Source organism: Eurosta solidaginis, chromosome 3 (genome assembly GCF_040869045.1).
Source record: "Eurosta solidaginis isolate ZX-2024a chromosome 3, ASM4086904v1, whole genome shotgun sequence".
Classification (NCBI taxonomy): domain Eukaryota; kingdom Metazoa; phylum Arthropoda; class Insecta; order Diptera; family Tephritidae; genus Eurosta; species Eurosta solidaginis.
Genome location: NC_090321.1, coordinates 52,565,310 through 52,587,830, shown reverse-complemented (window position 1 = coordinate 52,587,830; position 22,521 = coordinate 52,565,310). Strand labels below are relative to the sequence as shown.

The following is a 22,521-nucleotide window of genomic DNA, read 5'->3' as shown; positions in this document are numbered from 1 at the left end:
ACTTTTTTTTATGAAAATGTGTTAGTGACTAATGTACAGAGACGACGTCGCTCTTTGTTGCTGTTGCATGTGTATGTAATTTCGTCTACTCTCTTAGCTGATGTGTACCTGTGTGCGTAGTATTTGTTGCCTCATCGCCTATATTTCTGTTGTGGTTGTGCAGCATTTATAATGCAGCCTAACTTAATAAATATATTTACTACCGGCATAGTGATGTGTCGGAATTGCTAATATCCGCCACAATATTGTAACGAATTTACTGAAATTCCGCTTACTTTACACCTTCTACTAACTTTCGTATCGCTAAATTGTTGAATAAATAACTCCAATATACAATAATGCAAAATGGTCTTTATTAGACTGCTTTGAAGTACTTCACAATAACACTTATACTTCGCAACCAATGGCGTGCTTAAATCAAACTGATTACGGACCACTCACCTTCTGCTGTTTTTATACTCTCTGCCCAAATGTCTAGACGTTTCTTCTACTAGAATCCTCTACCTGGTCACCAGCCATACGCTGTGTATTTGTAGTGTGTAACCATATGCGTGTGTATATGTGAGCGAAGTAGTAGCTGATGATGGCATGCGTTTGTGAGTATCTCTCTGCTGCTTGTATGTATGTGTGCACATGATGATTAATTTGTTTACGTACATACAAGTGTGGCAGTTTGCTTTATTGTTGTTGTGGCTTTATTTACTTAGTATCAGATTAGTGATGTGAGTATCACTTAGTGTTACTAATATTCGTCACAATATATGTATATGGGGTATTCCATCCCATTTCGACCAATTTTGAACCCGACCCCTTTAGAATTGGCTGAAAGTTTTTCTTCTTTTTCTAGCTTGCGAAAGACGTTTTTCAGAATTTTTTCAAATTTTTTCATCCAACTCAAAAAAAGTTATGAATTTAAAAAAAAAAACACCGTTTTTGTTTTCAAAATGCTATAACTTTTTCAAAAATTGACCGTTTGGGATCTGTTGTTTAAAGTTTTTTTTTAATTTTTCAGTTTTTCGAGATTTTTCGAATTTCGCCATTTTTTTTTTTCTCATAAAAAACTGCAATCAATTCTGCAAGCATCCCCACTAATCCCGGAGTGGGCCGATTTTTTTTATATTTTTTTTTTATTTAATTGAAAAAAAAAATTTTTTCAAAAATAAAAATTTTTTTATCAATTTTATTTATATGACAAAAAAAATGTAAGAAAATGATTTTTAAGTATTCTTTGCAACAACATTATAAAATAAAAAGCGACACATTTACATATATATATGGGGTATTCCATCCCATTTCGACCAATTTTGAACCCGACCCCTTTAGAATTGGATGAAAGTTTTTCTTCTTTTTCTAGCTCACGGTGAAGCTACGAAGGTCGAAATGTTCCCAACTTCGTATAATTTTTCTCACTACACCGATGTTTGGGCCACCTCGAGGAACCAATTTTCTCTTAAATTACATATGACATTGTCATCCTATTCCAAACTATATGTTAGCTCTGAACTATATAGCTCATTTAGAAGTAACTTAAAAATAGTCAATGGCTAGACATCTCTCCCTTCTTCATTTCTTAATATCTAGATCCGGGCGGAATGTTTGGCTCTGCGGATTTTTCGTTATAACGATAAGCAATTTCGTACGCCACAAATCGAAGCTTTTTTCATTCGCATAACATGGCCTAGGCAGTGCAGCCGCTTTAATTCGCTGCACTATGTTGAAGTCTGCGTAAAGCTCATACAGCTCATCATTAAATCTTCTTCAGTACTTGCCGTCGCCAACGCGTAAGGTGCGCTTTACGTAGAACTTTTCTCACGAACACCCCCAGGGCCGCTTCATCTGATGTTGTCATGGTCCATGATTCTGCACCATATAGCAGGACGTACACGATAAATGACTTCTAGTGCATGCTTTTCGTTTGCCGGGAGAGAACTTTACTTTTCAGTTGCATACCTAGTTCAAAGTAGCATTTATTGGCAAGATTGATTCTTCGCTGGATTTCAAAGCTGATATTCTTGTTTGGGTTAATGCTGGTTCCCCCCAAATAAAGTCTTTTAAAATTCTCTTATTATAACTCATTCTTCTTTCAGTCCGCTTTACCTTTATTTATCAAGCTTATTTGTAAACATTTGCGTCGCTTGCTTTAAAGCGGATTTCTTTTTGTTTTTAATACATTTCAAAGAGGTGCTGGTTTTGGAAATTATTTTACTTTATCATTTCTGTTTTATGTTTGATTTAACCTTTCTAACTCTTTACGTTTTATTTCATCTCCCGTGGTATTTCCGTTAACTTTCTTGACTAATCTTGTGTTTAATTTTTCTTCGTTTAATTTAAAATATAAAATAATTGTTCAACTTTACAGCTCTCTTCAAAAACAAAAAAATTACAAGGAAAAAGCAGCCACATTCTTCACTCCTTCTCTGCGTTACTACAAAATAGAAAATCTCCTTTTTAAAAAAATTCAAACATATTAAGGGAGTTCAGGATTTTGTGCAAATGGTCTAACGCCATTGCATTTGCAAACAGGTGTAGTATATTAACACAGTACATTAACAAAATATACGGCTTTGCTACGTTCTTGCAAATACGCAACATTGAAAACTGTAGCATATTTTCTCAACATAGTATAGCAAAGCAGCAACTGTCAAACCAAAAACAAATTGCGCAGAGAAAAAATTTAAAACCCCATAAAGTTGTTCACAATCCCGTAGCTTATTTTTTGCCATTGCAAGGTTTCCAATACCAAATGCACAAAATTCTGAACTGCTTTATGAAATTCATGGCGACCACCGTGGTGTGATGGTAGCGTGCTCCGCCTACCACACCGTATGCCCTGGGTTCAAACCCCGGGAAAAGCAACATCAAAATTTTAGAAATAAGATTTTTCAATTAGAAGAAAATTTTTATAAGCGGAGTCGCCCCTCGGCAGTGTTCCGGGTGTAGCGCTCCGGGTGTATTTTTGCCATGAATACCCATCTGCCTTGCAGATGCCGTTCGGAGTCGGCATAAAACAAGTAGGCCCCGTCCAGCCAATTTGTAGGGAAAATCAAGAGGAGCACGACGCAAATTGGAAGAGAAGCTCGGCCTTAGATCTCTTCGGAGGTTATCGCACCTTACATTTATTTATTTATGAAATTCAAAATTATTACACTTTATTTTCTTTTCTCTTTCTTCTCAATTCTCTTTTTCGGTGAACCAAAAATGTGATTGCATATAATAAATAAAATGCAAAAACAAATAATAAAAAAAAAAACAAAAAAAAAAACACCAAATGCTTGCACACAAATCAATGTAATTGCGTGCGTTCACACCGTAGATTCCACTGATTGGCGGTCGTTGGAATAATATCATTTTAGTCGGCATTACTTTGGGTTATCTCGTAAATCTGATCAACTTTTCAAAAATGTTCATTGAAGGTGGCATTGGAAAGAATGGTTCCTCCGTTGCTGTAAGCATAAAAAAATGACTAAAAAAATAGAAAATTTATTACCTACAAATAATCCTAATCCTTTTCATTCGTGTTCTATAATACAATTTTGTAAATTTTTTCTACAGTGAGGAAATGCACTATAAAAAAGTACTATTGTTAATATTTTCAAGTTCGCTATTTAGCTTTTGCTAAAAAAACATAACTACACTTGTCAAGTTAAGCCATATAGATACGAAGTCTATATAGTTTTCATAAGAGCACCAACCATTCGAACATTTCTTTGTAATTCGCTTTATCACCACTAACCAATTTTTTACATTGTAAGTGACATAATTTAATTATTTTAACTGATATACTGCATAATTTGCAACCTAAAAAAAGTTATATAATACAATGATCCGAGCTTTACTTTACTTTGAAGGGATAATCAACATGTTTTTTCGTATAACGAACCGCATTTGCTGTATGCAAACATTAAAAAATATTTAAATACTTTTTAGTTAAATTTTGTATATTTCGAAAAAAAATCGGAGCGATTTCGGAGTTTTTCGGAGTAATTTTAAAGCCTTGGAAATACTATTAAGTACATTTATGTGTAAATTTTTCGTAGTAAATAACATAAGTGTAGTAGCACTAATATTTTAGAGAAATTTTCCAAGTTTAAGATGGAATTTAGTACTTCCTAACATCTATTTTACATATAATGAGATTATCTTCATTTTCGTGCTTAACTCCAAATCAATAATTATATAACTAGATTTCTATATAAATTTATCCCTTCGATAATCGGTAATTATGAACAAATTTTAGATATACCGACTTGAAAATCTGACAGATAAGTGCCTAGGGATGGAACATGTGTAAACGTGGCCTAAGCAAGCAAATATGAGAAAAATGTGTGTCTAAAATGTTTAGAGTAATTAACATTAACGTAGATCCTTAAACATTTTCGGAGTAGCTTCCGAAGCTTTCAAATTCAAAATATTACTTCATAGGTAAGCAAAAAATTTGAAAAATGCATGTATCTCAGATTTTCGGAGTAATTAATATGAGTTTAAAGACTTGAACATTTTCGGAGTAGCTTCCGAAGCTTTCAAATTCAAAATATTACTTCATAGGTAAGCAAAAAATTTTAAAAATGTGTCAAAGACAGTTAGTTACGGGTGAACATTCGAAGAGTGCAGACGTGCGAGCGTGCATAAGCTCACGACAATCGGCATATGAATTTCTATTTTCTATTCTTTCTTTAAACATAAATGTCAAATTCAATTACTTTTATTAAATTACATAAACATAACTCGGAACGTTTTATTATTTAATCGGGTTTTAATAGTTCAGAAGTAGGATTCGCGCGGGCCTACAAAATATTTTAGACATACGTACATACATATATGTCTACCTATCGAATGTACAAAAACGAAGTTTCTCCTCAAAGTGTACAGATGTATGTACCAAAATAGAGCAACGTTCTCTGCTCAAACGAAATACTTAAAACGAAAAGCTTAACAAAATAACAAAAGGAGCAACGTACTTGGCTCAACGGAAAATATTTCAAACGGCACTGGCAACGGCTAGTCTTTCACAGCAAACAGCAACGTTATTGTTGTAGCGAAAGACAGTGAAAAATTCAGCGAATTAAGTCTGCTAAAGGCAAGGCAGCAACGTCACATGTGTATACGTGTGTACAGGCCAACGACAATCAACGTTACGGGTGCAAACGAAGCAGTAAAGCGAACATACACATAAACACTACTCAACGTTTTAAACGGCGCAAATCAACGCTAACGCAGAGACGGCGCAGCGATATAGCTTTACAGGAATTGGACAACGGCAGCAGACGCTACGCAGAATTGTTCTGCCTAACGGGAAAACAAACGAAAGTTGTTGTTGGCATGCTTGCTTGGGGTCGAAGTGGAAAAATACTGGAGTGGCAAGCAGACAGCGACAAGAACGGACAGTTTTTGGCAAGCAACGGCGACGAAAGGAAGCAAAAGTTAATTGCTTAAGCAACGGCTTGTAAAATAAAGGGAAAAAACTGAAGCAAAAGTCACCATGCAAATAAAAATAGAATCTTTAACCGTGGCACAAATAAATAAACTATTGCGAAACGCAAATATTTCAGCGACAGGCAATAAAGCACACAAAGTTGCGGCATTAATTCAACATTTTGAGTCTGATGAAATTGATGCCAATGAGATCGATCAGGAAGAACCTTGGGAAAGACCAATCAGTGAGTTGAGGGATATGATCACGGAATTAACAAGGTCATTGCAAACGCAAAATGCATCACGACCATCCGTTGAACCTGTTACATCCCAAGAAACAGTACGAGAATCCAATGTACAATCGACCACACAGCAGGCATCCACGTACAAAATACAAGACATTGTTGGAATCTTACCAGAGTTTAACCCGTTGAAGAAATTAATCACTGCACAACAATTTGTAACGAAGGCTGAGCAGCTGCAACGAACATACTTATGGAGTGACAATTTGCTACTTTTTGCGGCACAACAAAAGCTCGTAGGCGTAGCAAAAAGCTGGCTGGATGCTCAACCGGTGTTCCAGTCTTGGACTGATTTGGTGAGTATGCTATTGAAAGATTTTCCGTGTGTAGTAAATTCTGCGGAAATTCACAGGGAACTTGGCCGACGCAAGCGAAAATCTGGCGAGACATTGATTGAATATTACTACGAGATGTTAACGCTCGGAAGACGGGGTAATTTAGATGACGCATCTATAAACTTTTATACGATCAATGGTATAAGCGATCCACAAACAACACGTACGCTATTAGCAATGAATCTAAATACCAGCAATGAGCTGCTACAGTCACTAGAAAACTTACAAACGGTACAGTCAACAAATTCGATACAGCCAAACCCAACGTCAACGTTTAGCACTAACATGCGCAGTGGACGCTCTGAACAATCGCAAAGATCAGTGAAGTGCTTCAACTGCAATGAACATGGACATATCGCTGTTAAATGTCCGCAACCACAAAAGAAACAACGCTGTTCTAAGTGCTCGAAAGTGGGCCATGACAGCAAGGAATGTCGAGTAAACACCAAGCCAAACGTAGCAGAAATTGTGGAGTCGAAAAAACCTTCGCAAGTGCCACCTATAATTCAACACGTCACAATTGATGGTAAATCTTACGACGCATTGGTCGATACAGGCAGCGACCACTCACTAATAAGCGAACAAGTAATACCAACGATGCAATGCATCCCTGCATATAAGCGCTTTAAAGGTTTCGGAGGTTCAACTATGGAATCGACACGAAAGGCCGACGTAAAGTTAATGATCAATAACGAAAATGTCCACGCAAACTTATACGTAGTACCGGGCAATACACTTGGGTATGACCTACTACTTGGACGAGATATTTTGTGCGGAGCCAACAAACGGCTGGTCATCGACAATGGGTCTTTACAGTTACAAGTCAAATCGAACATGTTTAAAATCAACGATCAGCTGAATGATACACAACGTAACGATATAAAGTCCATGTTACATGAGTATGAAGATTGCTTTGCGGAAGATGTGTCAACGTTGGGAAGATGTAACACTACCACTATGGAAATTAAAGTGACACAGTCGGGACCAATAGTCGGAAAACGATATCAGGTTCCACTATCGCAACAACGAGAATTAACGTCAATTTTAAACAACTTATTGGTCAACGATATAATCCGTCCAAGTACATCACCACACGCTGCATCGGCACTTTTAGTACGCAAAGCCAGCGGAGAGAGCCGAATGTGCATCGATTACAGGGCACTGAACGCCGTCACTGAACGTAAGAACTTCCCAATGCCTGTGGTCGAAGAGCAACTCTTTAAGTTAGCTGGAGGGAAATTCTTCACTACATTGGACATGACCTCTGGCTATTACCAGATTCCGATGGATGAAAGCAGCAAGAAATATACTGCCTTCCTTACTCATGATGGATTATTCGAATATAATGTCATGCCATTCGGATTAGTCAATGCCCCAATGTACTTCCAGTAAATGATCACCAAAGTAACGTCAAAATTATGTAATCGAGACCGAGTCATCAGCTACGTCGATGAGATGATAATAGCAACACCAACAGTGGACGAAAGTAAGATCGTGCTAAAAGAAGTCTTGGAGGCGATACGTCAATGTGGTCTCACACTCAGACCTTCCAAATGTAACTTCCTTTGCGAGACCGTCAAATTTCTAGGTCACAATGTAGGTGACACCGGCATAAGTCCAGGTGATGGCAAGACGAAATGCATCAGCGATTTTCCCAAACCATCGAATGTCGTAGAAGTACGTCAGTTTCTGGGACTGACCGGATTCTTCAGAAAGTTTGTAGAGAAGCATAGCCACATCGCAGCACCACTAACAAAGCTGTTAAAGAAAGACGCAGTCTTCATTTGGTCAGAGGAACAAGACAGAGCGTTTGACCAGCTAAAGCAAGCAATCACGTCTAAGCCAGTACTAGTCTTGTACGATCCAAGTAAATCACATGAGGTGCATACGGACGCCAGCCACCTTGGTTTGTCAGGCATATTGCTGCAGGAGGAAGCTGATGGTCTTAAACCAGTGTCGTTTTATAGCCGTCAGTGCAATGATGCAGAGTCACGCTATGCAAGCCATGAATTAGAAGTCCTAGCCATAGTGGAAACACTAGACCGATTCCGAATGTATCTATTAGGCACGAAGTTCACCGTAGTTACGGAATGCAATGCGATCGTGACAACAAAAGCAACGTCGAAATTACCACCACGTATAGCCAGATGGTGGCTACGCCTACAAGAATATGAATTTGAGTGTAGGCATCGTCAAGGCTCGAAGATGCAGCACGTCGACTGCTCAAGCCGTTCGCCTACCCTACCTCCATCTGAGCCGGAGACTGTAGCTGAAAGAGTTCTAGCTATAACCAGTGAAAACAGCGACGACTGGATTTATACAATGCAGATGCAGGATGAACATGTGAAAACAATTGTTACAGCTTTGAAAACAAACGGCGATGGAGCATCTCAGTTCCGGGATGATTTCATCATTCACAACGGTCGATTATATCGAATTGTCCAAGATGAGCGACGACTAGTTATTCCTCAGGCTATCAGGTGGCGTGTCACCAAATCTTGACATGACGACGCTGGCCACTTTGGAGTCGAGAAAACATTACAACGTCTGCAAAAGTATTTTTGGTTTAGGCAAATGAGGCGATACGTAAAGTCTTATATCGCAGCTTGTCCCGAATGCTGTTTAAATAAGATTAAAGGAGGCAAGCTGGAAAGTCAAATGCATCTCACCGAAGTTCTACCAATTCCATTTCGAGCAATGTATATGGATCATCTCGGACCGTTCACCAAAAGCAAACGAGGAAACCAATACGTCATTGTTTTAATTTGTGGTTTCACCAAATACACGATATTGAAAGCGGTACGTAACACAAAGACGACACCAGTCCTATCAATGCTGCAAGAAGTTATGGCAATTTTCGGGCAGCCTTTACGGATTACCACTGACCGAGGAACTGCCTTTACATCAAAGGAATTCGAATCCTTTATGACACGCTTTGGGATTCAGCACGTCAAAACAGCTGTACGAACGCCCCGAGCAAACGGCCAGGCAGAGCGCGTCAACCGCACCGTATTATCAGCAATTCGATGCTCAACAAAGACCACCAAAGATTGGGACAGCACCCTTTCCAACATCCAGTGGTGCATTAACTCGCAAAACAATAGCACAACAAAGATAAGTCCCAACGAACTTGTGTTCAATTTCGATTTACGATGCGTCAGCGATAATCGACTAATACAAGCACTAAGCGACGAAATATCCATGTCAGATGACGACGACAAACAGGAGAAGCTACAGAACGCCATACAGAATATCAGCAACGAGAGGCAAAAATGGAAGCAAAGATACGACCAAAAGCATCAGAGTCCACCAGTATACAACGAAGGACAATTGGTCGTTATTGACCATGTACCAACCGCAACAGGTGACACACACAAACTCGATCCGAAATTCAAGGGGCCTTATATTGTCACAAAACAGCTGGTTCATGATCGATACGTTGTGGAAGATCTACCCGACGCACCACGTTCACAACGAAGATACTGTAATGTAGTCTCCAGCGACCATATGAAACCATGGTGCCGTTTAAGTCCAGATCTCGAAGGCGACTATAATGAAGCAAACGAAAGTACCGAGGATGAGACGTCCTAGGAGGACGAATGTCAGGAAAGGCCGAGCTGTCAAAGACAGTTAGTTACGGGTGAACATTCGAAGAGTGCAGACGTGCGAGCGTGCATAAGCTCACGACAATCGGCATATGAATTTCTATTTTCTATTCTTTCTTTAAACATAAATGTCAAATTCAATTACTTTTATTAAATTACATAAACATAACTCGGAACGTTTTATTATTTAATCGGGTTTTAATAAATGTATGTATCTCAGGTTTTCGGAGCAATTAATATAAGTTTAGAGACTTAAAAATTTTCGGAGTAGCATCCGAAGCTTTAAAATGCAATTACATAAGTAATTTTTTTTTAAAAACCTCTTTGACTGATTCGGGGTTATGGAATCCAAAATTGAAATATCAGAATTGAAAGTAATATACATTTCGGCTAGGGGGAGTAGAATTCTTGCAACGCATGTAGGTAATGCAACCAATCGGCAATTGGGAGGCTAGGTTAGGTTGAACTAGCCGTTCCATGAGGACCTCACATAGACTGAATGAGTCCGTAGTGTTACCAGAAGCTTGTTTTAACGACCAAACTGAAAACCCCTATCAAAAACCAGGACCTATGTTATAACTCCGTCCTCTTTGCAAATACTAGAAGCTTCCTAGGACTTAAGCCACTTGCTGCTTCTAGATCGGACAGCTGTATCACTCCCAATAGCTGGAGCCTTAGCCTGGCAAGCGCAGGCCCGGCAATTGGGAGCAATGAACTGAAACTTCGAACACTTGTTTCAGATGTTACATGTTCGAAATAATTGCAAAATACTTTTTCTTGGATTCAGGTTTGTTTCCTACGAACGTCAATCTGATTATATTACAATACCGAAGTGATAATTTTAGTGCTACCAAAACTTTTATCACTTGCTTTTAAAACTTTCTTTTTTTTATTTAATAGTTTGGGGAAATATTTAAACAACAAGACGTCAGGACGGACAGGGCAACTTGCTGTTTTGATTATACCTTGTAAATCTCTTCAAAGCCGTTTTTCCCGGGAGGGGAGTTTGAACCCGCACTCCTATGATGGTTCAAGTGTTACAAACTCATTCAGCGACGTCATGCCTTAGTTATTGTAAACTTTATCCCAATTGCCTTGCTAGCATATTTTATTCTTTTGCACAGTACATACTTTGTATGTAATCATGTGTTAAAGTTATGCTTTTTGTTGGCGGTTTCAACGAAACTGGTATTCTTGCTTTTGTTCTATTTATAGAACTACAAAGAATTAACCAATGTTGTCTATTTGTATGAATTAATCGGGGATTGCCTTCATTGCTTTAAAATGTCTGAAAACAATTATTTGAAGCAATTTATAATTTATTTAATAATTTGGGAATCTTTTTTTCTTTCGGAGTATACTCAGATTTAGTTCGGAGGGTTCAAATTCAGGTTTTCTGTATACTCTAAAATATTTATAAATTTCCGGATTCAAAATAAGTTACTTGTTAAAGTTTTTTTTTACTGCTTAATTAAGTAAAACAATTATGCCACGATTTAATTTCGGAATATTTTCGGAGTACTAGAAAGTAATTGAAAGTGCAGATTTTTATTATACTAAATACCCATCAACTGTACAATGCGTTCGCCTGACCCAATTTTGTAACTTTTTTTTATGTATTATATAGATGTTGTTTTCGGAGTAAATTCAGAGAAAATGAAAATGTTGTTTATATCTGTTTTTCATTCTAACAAATATATTGACAATAGTATAACTCGAAAAGTTTTACATTTTTCTAACTTTTCTTCTTTTAAAAAGATGCATCTAAAATGGTTTAAGTGCCTGCAACTCGGTGAAGTTGTAAAACCGCATTTTAACCGAAAATTCTGTGTATTCGCTTCGAGAACTGCAATTATTCCAAAGATTACTTAAATATACATTTTTAGCTAAATTTTTTTGTAGTCAAACTTTTTTCAGCAGTAGTTGAATATTTTCAGAAAAAAATTCAGCTAAATTTTTTAAAACTTTTTGGGAGAATCAAGCTCCAGCTTAGCTCGAAGGTGTTTTTAAGCCGTATAATAATTTCAAAGATTATTTAAACATATTCTAAAGTGTATTTGGCGTATTTTTGGATAAATTTAAAACAATTTGCACCTTTGATTTGATTTGCTTTTAAAAATTATTCGAATTGTAATTGAATTACAACAAACTAGATATCGGCATTTTCGAACGTTTTTATAAAAAGCATCGAAAAATCGTTAAAGACGTATAAACCAATTGTGATTTCTAAACATACATATCTGTAAATACATTTTCGGAATGTTTTCGAAGAAGATGAAAACAAGTTTTTTTGTGACATTTAAGAACGGAGTTGATTAATATGTTGACTAGTGAGGTGGTAAGGTTAGCATGTCGAAATAAATAATAGTTTCGGAGCATTTTCCTATAATCATATATATTATTTCTAATTGCTGTTTTTATGTACGGGTCCCTTTTTCGCTCTTATTTGGAATCCGAATCTATAAATAAAGTTTTGATTGTAAAGGTGGATATTCGAGCTATTAGCGAGCTTTTGGCGATTTTGGGCGTAGTGCTCTTGTTTGGCTATATTTTATTAAAATAATTTGTTAAAAATAAGCGATTGTGAGCACACAAAGAAATCTATTTGTGCTATGGCACTATTGTGAATATTTGCACTGCATTACCAGCAGTTGCTATTGTACGCTAGAAAGCAGCGCAGCTGTAAGCTTTAATTGATTGGCGGCAGTTGCTATTATACGCTAGAAGGCAGCGCAAGCTGTGAGTGAATAAAACAGCTGATTTCTGTTGATATTTGATAAGAAACTTTTATATTGGTTGCGCAAGATGCGCAAGGATCAGGCTCGTACTATATAAAGATATTTATGAACATGTTGATTGCCCTTTCACCATATAGGGCTATAATCGCTCACACGATTTGTTTCGTCGTCATAAAGATTTTATGTACAATTTTCCTTCATCAGCCCATAAAAGTTATTTAGACTTGAGTTTAGTACAGTCAGAATATAAGACCTCATCTTTATCTAACATCATTCAAATAAGTCAAAGCTTTCACCCCTTTACATTAAAGTTCGCGTAGTTAGTTACGCAATATTGCTTAGATTTTGAAATTTCATAGGCATATAAAGGTTAAATTGCTTACATACATATTTTATTGCTTTGCCAACTTTTATTATATACCCCGCAAACATTCTCGGAGCGCTTATAATTTAAGAATCCGATATGAGTCCGAAATATGTGAAAAATATTATGAGTCTCAAACATTCATATGATTTTATGTCGCTTATATGATGAAAATTTTGAGCCGAAAGTTTATATTAAACAAAGCAAGATTGGAGCAAATACACTTATTTTATTGCTTATAACTTTATTTCTGTTCGTGGTTAACATCGCATGGATGTTATTCCATTTCGACTGCGGAGTGACTGTCGGTTCGAGAACGCCCTATCTTAGAGAACGTTTGAATAACGCCCTATTTCAGAACTTGTTTCAAAAACGAGTTTGGTTGAAGAACGACCTATCTCAACATTTTTTTTCATAAATGCCACAACCAATGTCAAAATATATTGAGTTTGAGCCCAGATAGGCCGTTTTTGTAACAAAGTCTCAGATAGGGCGTTCTTCAACCGAATTATGGGATTGGCGTTTAAAAAAAAAATATGGAATATGGCGTTATTGTTATTCTAGCGTTTTTTCAGACATGGCGTTGTCGAAACAGCAGCCGAGATAGGGTTATATTCCACTTAGAAGTCGATTTGTTGTTGCTGACCATCTCCCTCATTACATCTTAAAAATGTGAGAGCGGCGGCCGCCGTGGTATGATGGTAGCGTGCTCCGCCTACCACACCGAAGATCCTGGGTTCACGCCCCGAGCAAAGCAACTTCAAAATTTTAGAAACAAGTTTTTTCAATTAGAAGAAATTTTGTTTAAGCGGGTTCGCCCTCGGCAGTGTTTGCAAAGAACTCCGAGTGTAGTTCTGCCATGAAAAGCTCTTAGTGAAAACTCATCTGCCTTGCAGATGCCGTTCGGAGTCGACATAAAACAAGTAGTTCCCGTCCCGCCAATTTGTAGAAAAAATTAAAAAAAAGGAGCACGGCGCAAATTGGAAGAGAAGCTCGGCCTTAAATCTCTTCGGAGGCTATCGCGCTTTTTTTAAATCTATCTTCCAATCGATTTTCGACGCCTAATCGCCTTAATAAGTATGCCCTACATACGTTTCATTAGTGCCAGGGTCTCGCTTTGAAATGGTTGTGGAGAAAAATGTTTTCCCTAGTTTAATTCCCCCATTTCAATGACCAAAAGTTGTCAATTAAAAACAAAAAAACATAAAATTGGGTTTGTGAAAGTCATAAATGACAATGAAAACCTTCACAGAGAAGTAATTTCGAAGCACAATAAGTGCCGAAAATAAGCTGTTTATGAGTCCAATTGATGTCATATATGACTCTTAATTAAGCTCATACGATATATGAAAGGTTCATATCGAACGAACAGCCCAAGAAGGGAAATACATTCATTTCAGTCTCCTTAAAGGCCTCATATTGAGCTTAAACGTTCCGATTTGGGATTCCTTTTTGATACCTTTATAACTCCGAATGTTTGCTGGATTGTAAATTGGTATGAGCGCTTTTTCTCTCATGTCCGATTCGTCTAATCATTTCTTAATTATCCGCATACTATCTACTATTATGTAAGTATTTTGGACTTTTTGCGATTGCGGCAAACCCCGGTTGGTGTGTCGAGCTTTCGTCTGTCCTCGAACCACCTCTAAGGGGTTCCATTCCAAATATTATACTTTCCAAAAATTGTCCCAATATGCCAGCCCACATATAATGACTAACGTAAAAAAAACGGGGCAATTCTAATCGCTTATATAAATGACTCCGTAGGGTAATATAAGAAGTAAATTAAGAGCTATTTATGAGCGCATTGAGGAGCCTGATCGGACTCCTATTTAGGCTCACAAAATGTATGAAATGAGGCTCATACCAGACGACCATCGTAAGAAAGGAAACATAATACTCATTTCGGGCTTTTAAATGAGCTCATAATAAGTCTAAGTGCTCCGATTTAAGTGTCTTTTTAACATGCTTATATTAGCTTCACTTGTACGTATGCTTGTTTGTAACTCTCTATGCTGGGCGCGCAAAGGAGAGTTAGACCCATCTAGCGGTAATTGTTGAAGACTCGCGCCAATGGTTGAATAACTCGCTACAAAACGAGTTTTGCTTAATAGCGAAGACACGAACCTATGCGCTAAGTGGATTGTAGATACTAAAACGGCGCCATATTTGCGTGTTTTTTTATTTGTTTTAAACTATATATTAGCTGTGTTTTTTTCACGCCCATATACGTTTACGCTTAAACTTTATATGGACTGCTAAGCGACAATCTTTAAATACACCTCTGAAATTGCTACGCGTAAAATTAGTACAACTAAATTTCAATGCGCATTATACTCAGATGTAACTGAAATATGTGTCCATGTTTCACCCTCTGCACTAATTCCATGTATTCTATGCGCGTCCACTATCTATCACAACTGATTCAGCGATATGTTATACACAGAAATATAACAGAGGGTTGTGTCTCCGCTTTTCGGTACACCCTGTAGCTGTAGCTAGTTGTTTAACCACTGCCGCTAGATGGGTCTCCTAAGCATTATCTAAGCGAGGATAGGCGTTTTTTTCACGCGCAAACGAAACGTATACGAGTGTAAAAAAAAACACTATTATTAAGACACTTTTTGACTTCGAATGTTTGCTGGGTAAAGTTCTTATGTTGGTTAGATCTTTTAATGCAAATTTAAGCATATGATTAATAACTTTTGGATGTAGAGATTTGTTAATTGAGAACTAATAGTCGAGTTTTTGTTTAGATAATTATTATGGTTAAAAAATCTATATTAACAATAATAATAATTTTTAAGTTTTTTTTTATTTCTAAGTTTAAGTTTTAAACGCTTTAATTCAATTAAAGCAATCAAAGATTCTATTTATATATTTTTTTTACAAATATTTCATTTATTTTTATAAATTTAAAAAAAAAAAAAGAAACTTCAAAGCTTGTTACACAATTTCAGACCTTTTTAATTTTACAATTTTGCATATAAATACAAAAATACCTACATATATAATATTTATAATTTTTGCATTTTAACAAAATAATCGTATTAAAAAATTTTTACTTTTTTTTTTAATAAAATGTGTCTACTCCTTCAACTACTATCCACAAAAACAACTCGTTTATACATCATCACCAACCACCACCACCACTTCTACTACTACCACCTACGCAACCAACAACCAATTGTTGAATTTACTACAAATTCATCAAAACAAACAGCTGCCCATATTTGGCTGTGAAGCGCGTGTGTTATCACTTTATTTTATATTCATCATTTACATTTTAATTATTTGTCGTTATGCGGGTGTGATTATGACGGAAGGATGCGGAAAAAATGGATCATCCGTTGCTGTAAGCTTAGTGCCAAAAAAAGTTTTTTCAAACCTAAACTACTGTTAGCGCTCGTATGAAAAGTATATTTCTTATATAAAAAAGGTTTAGTTTAGTTATACTTCCTTCATTGAATATGAAACGAATCATTTGCTACTCATAGTTATGTAAATATTATTTTCATAAGTCATCTTTATTGCAATATTATCTACGATTAATTGGAAATATAACTATATCGGCTGTCAGTTCGGAACGTTCGATTCAAAACTTATTTAAAAATTTGGTTAGATCTTTGAAAATAGTTTAGAGTTGCCCTACCTTAGTATTCATAACACTACGCAGCAAAATCGCTTTGTTGCAGAGATTGACTCTTAGGTTTGGTTTTTCAGTAGTTCGTTAAGCTAAGTTTAAACTAAGTTTGCTTAAACTCTAGGCAATTTAAAACTCCAGTTAAACTGCTGAGCAGTTTTTCGGTCACAGTTTAAGGCCGCCTTTGGGTATGCTTTTTTGTGCGGCAACATTGGTTTTTTTATTATCTAGATAATTTGTAGATATGGCAACAGCTGGATTTTATTTACCCAACAAACATGAAAAAACGTTCTCCAGCGAAATATATATCTAGTTCCGGAAGTGATATCCAACATCATTATTTAATTATTCTTAAACCAGGTTCTTCTCGAGTTGATATTCAACTTCATTCTCCAATTACTATCCAACCTTTGCGAAATTTTGTAAAATTAAAAGTTTTCGAGTTGATCTCCAACGTCATTAATATTTTCCAATTATTATTCTAATTTCGAGAGATGTTGAGAAATGTACAGTTCTCAAATGAATATTCAACACATTTCTACAGTTGATATGCTAAATTACATATCGAGTTAAAGTAGAGTTGAAAAAAATTTCCAAGGTGGTACCACCAAAACTAACAGCTGTTTATTGTGAGAAAGAAACACCTGGTTGATAGCAGCAATGAAGCATAATTAACCAAAAATAAATTACATAGGTGGCCGCCGTGGTGTGATGGTAGCGTGATTCGTCTACCACGCCGAAGATCCTGGGTTCACGACCCGGGCAAGGCAACGTCAAAGTTCTAGAAACAAGGCTTTTCAATTAGTAGAGCATTTTTCTGAGCGGGGTCGCCTCTCGGCAGTGATAGGCAAGCACTTCGAGTGTATTTCTGCCATCAAAAGCTCGCAGTGAAAACTCATCTGCCTTGCAGATGTTGTTGGGATTCGGAATAAAACAAGTAGGTCCCGTCCCGCCATGTTTTAGGAAAAATTAAAACGAGCACGACGCAAATTGGAAGAGAAGCCCGGCCTATAATCTCTTCGGAGGTTATCGCGCCTCACATTTATTTATTTTTTAAATTATATATATTTCATTTTAGTTTCGTGAAAACACTTTAATATGGAATCTTACATTTGAGTCCAGTTAGAGAACTACAAGTTGGGAATTAAATTTTTTCAACTTAAGTAATAACATTTTTTGCTTTATAAAAAATACTCACTTTTGCTGAGTACGCCATGATTCTCGAGTAGAGCCACTGTTTCGAAACAACTCTTGAGATTTTAGAAGTATGCCTAGTTATCAACATGAGCTCTAATGGTACTCAAGCCCAAATGCTTGTTGGGTATATTCGACGCCATTTCGAACGAACGCCTATAGGTTAACTAGAGTTTAACTATGCCAGATCGGCTGCTTAAGCTCAGCTTAAACTTCAGTTAAAGTGGACTGAAAAACTGCAGAATAAGTTTTAGCGTAGTTTAACTGACAAACTGAGTTGAACTTGTACTGAAAACCCGGGCCTTAATCAAAAAAGTAATTTCTCTGCTTTTCGGAGATAGAGTTGAATACATAGGTATGGGCTTCCGTAGTTAGAAATTGGAACTTTTTACTTTAAAATCTCAGAAAACTTTTGATTATTTAATATATTTTCACGTGAGATGGACTTTCATGAAAAAAAATTTTGAAATGGGTCGTTCTACAACCGAATTCTATGAAAGGCCGTTTTTAAACAACTCTTTGGATAGGTTCCAAATTCGAACTTGAAAAACGTATGTTTTTGGCGCTTACTTCGAAAACCGTAGAAACTAGTATTTTCGAACTTACAACCGACATATTTTTATAACTTCCACTTAACCAATAATATCAAAATTTTTTTTCTGTTTTAATGACTTTCAGTGTAAATATTATTTTCCGCTTTCCTTATTCTTCTCGTCATTAGTTTCGTTACTTAAACTTTTTTTCGATATTTACTCCTCAGAGAGAGTTAGGGTTAAAGTCAAATCTTAGTCAACCAATGCTTAAAGTTAAGATTTTTAGCAACCTCAAGGTTTTTCAACATTTTTGTGTTGGGAAAAGTTTGATTATTAGCGTCTAGTTCCAATGCGTTCGATTTTATATTCACGATATAAAAATCAACTCTAAACTATAATTTTCATCAATTAAAACTTGAACTTTTTAAATATTTTCTAGAATAAAAATATAAATTTTCCGAAATTTAGTTTTCAGAGTCTTATATTTTTAAATTGTACGTAAAATTGTAGTTTTGTATAAAAAAAATCAGTTTTCGGAGTGTGTCGGATTATTGAGTTTTTTCGAAATCTGTCGTACAAAAAGTTTTCGATTCTTTTTTTTTTTGCATTCTTACGATTTTTAACATACTACATAGTTCTGTTGCGATAGATTTCTAATCACAGTATAAGAATCAGCTTTAAACTGAAATTGATATCAATTTCTACCCTTTTTCAGATTTTCTTGATTGACAACATCAAATTTTTCGAAATCAGTTAATTTTAAAGCTTTTCGAAGTCATATTTTTTAGAAAATTTTAAACATTTTGGCCATTCGAAATATCCAGTTTTTCGAAATCAGTTTACTTTAAAGCTTTTCCAAGCCTTTTTTTAGAAAATGCAATTATAGTTTTGAATAAAAGAGTTTGTTTTGTTTTGTTTGGTTTCGAAAATTTGAAATTTAATTTTGCCATACAAAAAGTTTTCTAAATCTCTTGGACTCTTAACGATTTTAATATATTTAGGAAGATCTCAATTAAAGCCCGAACATTTGCATCAATTAAAGCTTGAACCTTTTACAGATTTTCTCGATTCGAAACATCCGGCTTTTCGAAAGAAGTGAATTTCAAAGCTATTCTATGCCATAGTTTTCAAAAATTTTACGTGAAATTTTTGTTTTGAATAAAAAGGTTGTATTAATAGAGGTTTCGAAAATTCGGAGCTTTTCGCAGTTTAGATTTTGCCGAACAAAAAGTTTTCGAAACCTTTGAGCTCTTAATTTTTCTTTTAATTATTACGAAAAGCTCATCCTTTGTATGAATTGAAGCTCAAACTTTTACAGATTTTCTTGATTCAAGCATCTAGTTTTTCGAAAGTAGTGAACTTCAAAGCTTTTCGAGGCCATACTTATAGAAAACTTTGGGGTTAAAAATTCGGAGTTTTTCGGAGCATTGAATTTTTTTTGAATACATATCTGTAAATGTATTCAGTTAATTTTCGAAGTTACATATGTTTTTAAAAAATTGCGTGCAATTATGGTTTTGAATAAAAAAATTTATTAATAGCGGGTTTAAAGAATTCGAAGTTTTTCGGAGTATTAATTTTCAGTATAAAAACTTTTTGAAATCTTTCGGCCTCTTAATTTCTTTGCATTCTACCGGTTTTAGTATATTTAGCTTAGATCCAAATTATAGCTCGAAGCTTTTGCAGATTCAAATGAAAAAAAAAGTTTTTCGAAGCCAATTTAGTTTACGTGAAATTATTGTTTTGAATAAAAAGAAAATGTGTTAAAATCAGAAAAATTCGGAGTATTGGATTCTACCGATTTTTAATATTCTTAGCATAGGTCGCATTTGAAACTCATATCTTCGCATCATTTAAAGCTCGAATCTTTTTCAGATTCGAAACGTACAGTTTTTTGGAATTAATAAATTGAGGTTATGTTTTTAGAAAATATGCGGTAAATCATAACCTGGAATAAAAAAAGTGTATTAATAGATGGACTTTTCCGATATCTTTTGGACTCTAACTTCTTTGGATTCTACCGATTTAATTACCGTAGATCTCAATTAAAGCCCGAACCTTTAACAGATTTTCGTGATTCAAAACATCCATTTTTTTTTTGAAAGTAGTGAATTTCAAAGCTTTTCGTGGCCATACATTTATAAAATCTTGCGTGAAACTGTTCTTGTGAACAAAAAAAGTGTATGCAAGTAAGTTTTAAAAGTTCAAAGCTTTTTGGAGCATAGAATTTTTCGAAATCTATTGTAAAAAGCTTTCGAAATTTTTTAGATGCCTTTTTATTGTATTTTTCCAATTACCAAATATATTTAGCGTAGATCTCAATTTCTTAAATAATTGACAGCAGTCCTCCATCTCTCTCTGAGTGAGTTATAACAGTCCATATTTGATTAGTGTTTTCAGTAGTATTTTTTAAAAGTTTATTTTTTTTAATATTATTGCATATCTATTTTTATTCTGAACGCTTAATCCCACTTTGCATATACATACATACACATATTTCATTGCTTTAGGTGTTGGTGACTTTTTTTCTTGTATTAACTAATAAATTGGCTGACATGAAGTTTTGCATACTTTTTTTTTCTGTGCCATTATTTTTTTATTTTTCCGCCGAATACTAACATTTTCATTAGTTTCCTACTTTTTTTTTTTTTTTAAGCAAGACGAAATCTGCCATTGTAATAATTAATTCTTTATTTTTGTGATTTGGCTTTTCAATTTTACCTCTCTTAAATACGTATATTAATTTTGTAATTTGAAGAATTTTATTTAAAATTAAATTTTTAAATGTTTTCTTTTTAAACTACGAATATTAATCTTTTAATTTGAAGAATTCTCTATGAAATCTTTGTTGTGAACTTAGAATGCAATCTTTTTGCATGATTAATTGTTGACATATTCTCGAAAATTGTAATTGTTTATACATACATACATATATGCACTAATGAACATGACTTTATGTATTAATGTTTTAAATATCTTAAAGGGTGTTTGTAAGCTAGGTAGAATGCTGCAAACAAAATTGTATAAATATTTATTTTAAATTAACGTTAAACTTATATTACATTCACATTGCGCCTTTTTCACAGAGTTCTCGTAGGGTACCCTAATCAATATATTTCCTTTCCCTCTATTCCCATTCGCTACTTGTCCTTCTCCAACTCCCTTCTTGTCTTCTCTTTCCACTCGGGTTCGAGGGGTTCTCCGTATTTCCTTCTATCTTTTCCTTTTCCTTTCAATAACCATCATTTATTTTTGTTATGATTCGGTTTATGTACATTCAGTCAACGGTTTGTTCCATGGCTCAATTATATGGTTGGCTTATCTCATCAGCTGATTTTATATATTTCATTGCATGGTCGATGGGATTTTCAAAAGGAGATGGCAAACTCAAAATGAAACCAACACATTGGCAACATTTTCTTACAACATACAAAGTTTTATGTTTCCATTCCATACCATTCGCACCAACACCAACACGCAGATTTAGACAATTTGAACTAACATATTTTGTTTTTGTACAGATGAGCCAACCATAAAGTTGAACCATGGGTTTGTTCATTGTCAGTTACAGTGACAGATAGAATTTACTTATGACTGTTTTAAGGGCCAATTAATGGTGACTTATCCATAACCAGATAGAACAGCTGATCGAACCAACCTTATGGAAATCAATGTATGTACTCCATTAATGGTGCCATACCATAACGCTAATGCCATAACCATATCATAGCCAACCAATTGGTTTTTGATTTTTCGCCATATCTATATCCCATAACCTAAAAATATTTGAGTTGGAGAATTTATTAACTTTTTGTAGATTTTATTTATTGTTTTGGATACGTTTTGGCTAAGATACTTCGTTTTGTGGTATATGTTTGTAATTGTTTGCGTTTTCTTCATTTTTATGAAGTTTTCACAATTTTTAGGTTAAGGCACCAATAACTGACGCCAATTTGATATGGATAAGTAAAAATATGGTTATGACTACGGCGTTAGGGTTAAGGAAGTTTAATAGGCCCTTTAAGTCATCACTTTGTGTAAGATCCGCAGCATAATTTGCAGCATTCTGCTCCATACCCAGTAGATGCTGTTTTTATACATTGTATTCTATAAATTTTTCAATTAACATCACATTCTTGTGAGGTGCAAGCTTGCCTCCTTTTTTTTTTTGCTTACAATCGTATTTCTCTTTGCTTCTATCCGTATTGCCACCCTGCACTATTTTGCACCTTCGTATACATTTTTTCACGTCTATTAAACCCATTTTTTGTTAGATACGCCATATATTTTTATCTCTCTTTCAACACTCATTCTTCACCAAAAAAAAAAAAAAAAAAACAAATTTATTGTAATCGTAGTGCTTCAGAAATGTGTAATTGCCAGAAATGCAAAAAA

General features: G+C 35.2%; 1 protein-coding gene across 17 annotated transcripts in view; it reads left to right on the top strand.

Moving 5' to 3' along the window:
- bbc (choline/ethanolaminephosphotransferase 1 bbc) overlaps positions 1-22,521 on the top strand; it is a 156,663-nt gene that overhangs the window by 122,538 nt on the left and 11,604 nt on the right. For 11 of the 17 annotated variants that reach the window (XM_067771720.1, XM_067771717.1, XM_067771716.1 and 8 more), the window contains 2 exons: positions 3,314-3,445; positions 15,980-16,111. The exons of 2 other annotated variants lie outside the window; for them this stretch is intronic. In XM_067771720.1, the coding sequence (XP_067627821.1) occupies positions 3,314-3,445; positions 15,980-16,111 (264 nt within the window). Of the gene's footprint in view, positions 1-3,313; positions 3,446-15,979; positions 16,165-22,521 lie in introns of all 17 variants that reach the window. 4 more of the 17 variants (XM_067771719.1, XM_067771721.1, XM_067771725.1 and 1 more) reach the window with 3 other exon arrangements.